This window comes from Nilaparvata lugens, chromosome 5 (genome assembly GCF_014356525.2).
Source record: "Nilaparvata lugens isolate BPH chromosome 5, ASM1435652v1, whole genome shotgun sequence".
NCBI lineage: Eukaryota > Metazoa > Arthropoda > Insecta > Hemiptera > Delphacidae > Nilaparvata > Nilaparvata lugens.
The window spans coordinates 34,717,388-34,724,887 of NC_052508.1; the positions used below are offsets into that span (position 1 = coordinate 34,717,388).

General features: G+C 31.7%; 1 protein-coding gene across 5 annotated transcripts in view; it reads right to left on the reverse strand.

Moving 5' to 3' along the window:
• The window catches only part of LOC111056951 (1-phosphatidylinositol 4,5-bisphosphate phosphodiesterase classes I and II), a 282,347-nt gene that overhangs the window by 1,605 nt on the left and 273,242 nt on the right, over positions 1-7,500 (reverse strand). For all 5 annotated transcript variants that reach the window (XM_039428256.1, XM_039428257.1, XM_039428255.1 and 2 more), the window contains 2 exons: positions 3,204-3,384; positions 1-1,850 (listed from right to left, as the gene is read on the reverse strand). The exon at positions 1-1,850 is cut by the window's left edge and continues 1,605 nt beyond it. In XM_039428256.1, the coding sequence (XP_039284190.1) occupies positions 3,289-3,384 (96 nt within the window). In that variant the 3' untranslated portion in view covers positions 1-1,850; positions 3,204-3,288. The remainder of the gene's footprint in view (positions 1,851-3,203; positions 3,385-7,500) is intronic.

A 7,500-nucleotide genomic window follows, 5' to 3' on the forward strand; every position in this document is an offset into this window, starting at 1 on the left:
TAATTATATAGATTTCAAAACTCTATCAATATCATTGACCTGAACATAAAAACCAATAAATAGCACAGCCACTAGTTTGATATTGTTAAGATAAAACAAAAAATGTCAATGTCAACAACACTTTTATCATCATTATTACTTTAAAACTATTCAGAAAACATGATTGTCCTCTCATCAATATACTTATTATATTGATTAAACTAGTAGTTGCAGGATAATAATAATAAGTATTTTTATAATAAGCTAGATATATTATTTCTACTACTTTTTTTCAAATTATAATTAATAAATGTAACATTAAACATTAAAACTACCTACTATACTAAACAATCCTCATTACAATTCAACTATTTGAAATGATAAATAAATGTATATTTGAATACAATAAGTATAACATCAGTAATGAAACCTACAAAATTGTTCTATCTAATGAACAATACCTATCTAATTCAACAATGTCGAATGACCTAATAATGAGGATTATTATACCTCTATAATACTTGGGAATTGCAAAAATTCAACAATACACAGACAACAAGAAGACTGACTACTATACTATGTACATAAAAATCAAGTCGGAAGACTAAAATATCATTTTCAGATAATTGAATTATAAAATACTATAGGAAAACAATCAATATTATCATATAAAGATCAAAAGGACTAGAATCATTGTATTGAAACCTCTTAAAAATGTTTAACACATAAATAAAACTTAGCTTACTAGGCTAAAATTGAAGAAATAAATTCTTTACAGTACAATAAATTGAAATTCGATGAATGTTTCAAGTAAATGAATGGATAAAAATTGATTTATCACTACTCCATGATCATTCGAAATTACAATGTACCGAACAGTTATTTTAGTTTTCAATATCAGAGAAAACCTGAGAAGTATTCCATCTAGCAACCACAGCAAATATAGCATTAATTATTGCTTAACTCTATCAACAAAACTACAAGATTTACAGATCTACATAACAATTTGTGTCAAATCGGCCGGAAGGTGTCAATCTCTTCAAGCTGATTGAGCTCCATCAGCAACATTCAAACAATATCTCAACTTCTAGAAGGCTTAAAAATACAAAGTGGACAGACAGACAGGCAGATTATATGTACATACATAATCGGCCAATAAATTTACTATAAAATGAGGCACATACACAAGTACAGTAGTATTTATGAATATGATAGTTTACAGTACACACCGACAAACTTTTAATAGATACTAAATAATAGCGGAGAACATACACCTATACTATAATATAGTTTGTAATTTATTAATTATTAATGGGGTTTTTATTTCAAGAATCAACATCGTGTACAGGATACGTACGCAAAAAACACACACAATTTCTGCACAAGATAGTAAAGTTCTTGTTTTATAAAATATCAAATTCAGGTGTTTAGTTAGAATGATAGTGACAACAACAACAACTTTAACAAACAAATAAAAAAAATAACAAGAACGAACAACAGTGTCAACAATGACATAGGCTTCTTAACATTACATTTTTCAACGTATTTTGAAACATCTATTGTTGTTTAAAATATCACCACTTGTTCAAGTACGTTTTTATTCTAGTAGTCTACAGGACTAAACTAATGGATAAATATACTGTATTATGATTGATATCTTACGATACCTTATCCTACCCTATTTCATCTACCTTGTTTGTCTAATCTAGGTATTGCTCTTCAACAGATCGCAAATCGATCCTTCAACTCTCTCACCCTCTCTCTCTCTACCCCCCTCTCCTCACTAACTGAGGAGGAACGGCCGAAAAATGAAGCTCAACAACTTCCTTGGTTTCCTTCATTGGATGCCACTACTGCAAACTACATCATACCTACAAACATTGCAACAAAACATAAGTAATAACCACACAGTGCGCACAGTGTTTATTTATAAAAACTTTGACTTGCATGAATTATTCGAATAAGATTAGCATTGGAATGAATCGTGTTTTAAAAACAACAATGTTGGAAATAAAACATTCTCTAGTGATATATTTACTATATATATTCAACCGCACGTTAATAGTCCGATGGAAATTGGAACGGCTAAGTACCTCCTCACCCCCCCCCCACCAACAACAACAATAAACGTTGCACTGATCTGTTCCAATTCCCTTAATTGCGACTAATTTCGTGCGGATGACTGGGAGACCCTGGGCTGAAAACCTCGCTCATGAACTATAATTCTGATTTTCAAATCCAAAAGACAAAAACAGCCGCCTTCTATCAGCTATCAATTTATAAAATTTTAATAATTTTTGAAAATTCCGTTGACTAAATTCTGTTAAAATCCCTGGTTAGAATCAATCTACAATAGGCTATTTCATAAGACTTTAGTATGATTTTTCCTCTCGTGATTATTGAGTCTATCTATAGCATACACAATACATACGAGTATGATATATTGTAATAATAATAGTTATATAATATTATTATTATTATTATATCAATAATAATAGTTATATTGAGAGCCTATCCTCTTTTGTTTGAAAAAGGACGAAGAAGTTGGTGAATTTGGTTGTCCAACGAACTTGATCAGTAAAAAAGTTCGAAGAATATGCGTTCAAAATTTGAAGTTGATCAAAGCGTTCGAAAGTTATTGTAGAACATACCGCACACAAAAAACAGACGGACAACAATTTAGCCTTGAGTCAAAAGTAGGAACTCGCTAACGCTCGTTCCGTGAGGTACGTATTTCTCATATAAATTCAAGTATAGAAAGGTTCACTTGAATGTAATGCTTGTCTATCAAGGATTTACTATTGATATTTATTACATTCATGACGCTCGAAAACGCTCGCGGTCTTTTGGTGGGATCAATGCTTCATAACAGGTTTCTGGTGCTAACCAGTGTAACATCAATGACACAAGGTTCTTGTTTCTGATTCATTATCTCAATACTGTACTAATACTTGAATAATATTCCCAGTTTATTTCTTATTTCTTATTTTATGAACTAATCAATCAATCAATCATATTTTATTCAACAAATGTACAGATACATTGAATAACGTCATACATAATAAAATAACAAAACACATAAAACAGTCAATAACAAATTCATCACAATCAAATATGTAAAAATTCAGTAAAATTCAGTTATTTTCATTATATTAACTATTAGCTTCATTCTAGATATCCGATGAAAAATATATTGACAAACAGTCATTATGAAATGAACAAACCTTGATTGAAAAGCACGATACAACCTTTTATTGAAAAAAGGCGATAAAAATGTGAACATTGCCATAAGCTGCTGATGCTAGATGCTCATTGGGCTGACTGGTTGTTCATGAGTTCTACCTCCGATTCTTCATCCACCTTGGCATATCTTCCATCCAACTCTTGACTGATGGCTGCTTTAGCCTACAAAAGTCACTTTTTCATTCAGTTTTCAACATACACATTTTTTTGAATTGCACCGATACAATTTAATTTCACTATTATTATCTGAAATAATTTTATAATCATTTGTATTAATATAAAACCTTGAAAGAAAATGGAACGAAATTATTTCGGAGTAACTTCCGTCAGCAGTATTTTTTTGAGAAATAATTATTGAGATATACCAATTAATAAATAATTTTATCAAAACGTGACTGAACCTGTGTAGCGCTACAATCCATGTCCAATCCCTAGTAAAATAATTCAACTTTTAATAAAACCTCATGGTTCATCAATTATTTTCCGTTTCGAATTGTGTACATTAAAATTTAATTTCTGATTAATTTTGCTAGCTAGACAAAGACACAGATTCAAATAAAGTGCAATGTGCAAAATAAATTCAATTTTATTAGCCAAAAAGTTTCAATACAAATAGACAGAATGCGCAAGATCCGATACAGTAATATGTACAGAGTGTTTCCGAACTCCCTACCCAATATTCTAGGACATTGTTCCTGGGTACGAAACATGTCTATTTCCAAACTGTCCGAAAGTCCTTGGTTACTCATACAGCCGCCATTTTGTTTTTTTTTCACTTACTATTTTTTTTAATAATGGCTGAGCATACGGAAGTGAAGCTTTGAATCATTTATGACAACTAGAAAGAGCTACAGAAAAATTATGCCAATTTTTCAAATTCTTAGAACAAAATGACTGAATTTAAAAATTTCATTTCTTGAATAACCAAAAAACCATCAATTTTACAAAACATACAAGAATAACTTTTGTAGTAAATTCAATTACGAATCGATTGACACCAATTTTTTAAAGATTCAACAAATATTAAGTGAGATATGGCAGATTTAGTGATAGGTGACCTACCTTCAGAGGGTTATATAACGTTCTATTATTACCTGAAATAATATAAAATCTTAAATGAAAAACACTAAGAAATTGCCAAAAAACCACAGATTTATTGATACTTAGAAAGACCGGTTTCAGTCATTACACCATTGTCAATATCTGATAAACTAAAACTAAATACAGTAGAGCAGCAAAATTTATACTAGTAGGCGAATAGTGCTATTGGTCAAGGGCATGAACGCCTGCCATTGGCCCAGCTAGACAGTCTCCTCCCACTCAGAGACAACACATCGGAGATTGGAATAAACAAAATGGGGAATCTAACTTTGCAGAACATTTGATAACAAATAATCACAAGTTCACAGTTGAGGAGAATGTTGAGTTTCTGCATGTTAATAACAAAGGCAGATCGTCGAATATTCTAGAGACTTTAGAAATAACAAAAGTAATTAAGGAAAATTCCCAGTATAGTTTAAATGACTAGATTTATTTCAACTAATACAACACTACGAATTTAGTTTCATCATAACATTGTAAGCATACATTAATCAATAGTTTTTCCATTTACATGTTTGTTTTATTATCTTTCACTTGTTTTCTTGGTTCTTATTTTGTAATGGAAGTAAATTTTATTATCATGGCGAGTCTTTTGCTTAAGCCGCCATTTTGTGACACCGTTGAGTGGGAGGAGACTGTCTAGCTGGGCCAATGGCAGGCGTTCATGCCCTTGACCATTAGCAGTACTCGCCTACTAGTATAAATTCTGCTGCTCTTGTATTTTAGTTTTAGTTTATCAGAGATTGACAATGGTGTAATAACAGAAACCGGTTTTTTCTAAGTATCAATAAATCTGTGGTTTTTGACAATTTCTTAGTCTTTTTCATTCAATATGAATAATTAACACAATATCAACTTCTCAACTACACAAAAAGTAATATAAAATCGCTTGCTAATAAAATGCAAAACATATATTTTTGAATTATTAAGGCAGACTTTAGCAGCATGCCTTGGTGTGCATTGCATCAAACCTTCAATGGTCACCCATCAATGAAGCTGCACTTAATATTTGTCCAATCTTGAAAAATCAGGTGTCAATCGATTCGTAATTAAATTTAATGAAAAAAGTTATTCTTGTAATTATTTGTAAAATTAAAGGTTTTTCGGGTTATTCAATAAATAGAATTTTAAATGGCCATCATTTAGTTTTATGAGTTTGAAAAAATGACATGATTTTTTACAGCTCTGTATAGTTTTCAAAATGTTGGTTCGAAGATGGCGGACGCGAGTAGTTTTTTAATCGAATAGGATCCCCAATGAAACCCATGTTAAATTATCCTTGTGAATGAATATTAAGCTGGTTCCATAATTTTCACCAACTCTGTATAATCTGTTCTGAAAGAGACAGTATAAACAAACATTCGCGTGTGATAGTGGATCTTGGAGCAGCTTCACAGTACTTAAAGTACAAAATTAATACTGAACTGAATAATAATAATTATTGTTGTCAACTGTATTACTATCCCATACAAATGAGTGAGTTGACAATTTTTGTCATTTGCTACTCATGGGAGTCTGTTCAACGGCTACATTGACATAATAAAAATCATAACTCAAACACAACATATTATAATAGCTTGAAATGATCGTGGTTGGATAATAAATTACGTTTCCAAGAAATTCAGTAATTTATTGTGACTTTTACCGAAAAAACGTCACTTTATATACGGTATAGGAAAAATTCACTTTGAAAAAAATGTTTTTGATAGTGCATTTTTCTTGGTTAAAATGATGTTTCAGGTGGAAATGTGTAATGACAACCTTTGTAGAGCAGGTCATTGTGATTCGAATCCCTCTGACTAAAGGTCTCTATCATAATGTTATCCATTCTATGGCCGTTTTAAACCAATTAAATGAGTCTCCCTCTATCCCAATCAGTTCCATTTTCTTGAGCAACTTTCCCCTATCCACAGAATTGAATGCCTTGGCCAGATCCAAGAATATCAATGCACATTTTTCATTACTTCCCAAGGCAAAATTCACATCTCTGGTTATAGCGAAGAGGGCATCTGAAATATTTTTTGATTTTCTAAAACCATATTGAGAATTAGTTAGTAATCTATTACTTTCAAGGTATGTTGTTAATTGGTCTTTTATTACTTTTTCAAAAATTTTGGAAAATACGCTAAGTAGGCTGATTGGACGAAAGTTTGAACTCTCAGTTATGTCTCCTGATTTGAACAATGGAATCACCTTTGCAATTTTGAGGGCGTCAGGAAACTCGCCCGATGCGATGCTCAAGTTGATGATATGCAGAAGTGGATCAGATAGGCTTTGAAAGTGGGATTTCAGGATATCAGCAGAAATACAATCATACCCAGGAGCCGAACCGCCGCGCAGGGAATTCACATAAGTAAGCAACTCTGTCTTGTCGATAGTGTGTAGGATCAATCTAGAGTCTACTGCGTATTCTGAGTCATTTACTACCGGTGAGCCTATAGGGTTTATTTTATCAGCTAAGTAACTTCCCACATTGGAAAAATATTCATTGAATTCTTCAGCCACATGCATTCTTTTATCCCCCGGATATGTCTTTCCTGCCGTATACTGGTCCAGTGGAAAGGGGTATTTGTTTTTTCTTTTACCAGACAATTCATTCACAGTCTGCCAGAATAGTTTTGGATTATTTTTAGAATCGAAAATTTTTGTTTTGTAGTAGTGGGTCTTGGTTCTTCGTATCAATGAATTCAGTTTATTCCTGTAATTTATATAATTACATAATACAGTGAAGTCACTGCTTCTCTTCTGGAGGAAATAAATACTATTGTTGTAGTTCTGTATAGACGCAATGTAATGTGCAAGAACTTCAATCTTTTTATTAATAGAATAAGTATGCTAATGGAACACTTGTCTTCATTCGAAGCAAATATTATTTTATGTGGTGATTTCAATATTGACTTTATATAAAAAAAATCTTGATTCCATTGTTCTAAGTAATGTTTTTCTATCATTCAACTTATATTCAACTGTTTATGAGATAACTAGACCGAAGAATGGGGGTGGTAGCTGCCTAGATAATATAGTTACTCTCAAGCATAGAGTTTTGTCTTGCAATGTTATAAGAACTATAGTTTCAGATCATTGGACAATTCTACTCAAATCACGTGTGGAAAGAACTGAAAAGCGAGCATTAGCAAATGTTGAACGAATTAAAATTAGAGAAATAAAAGATGCCAA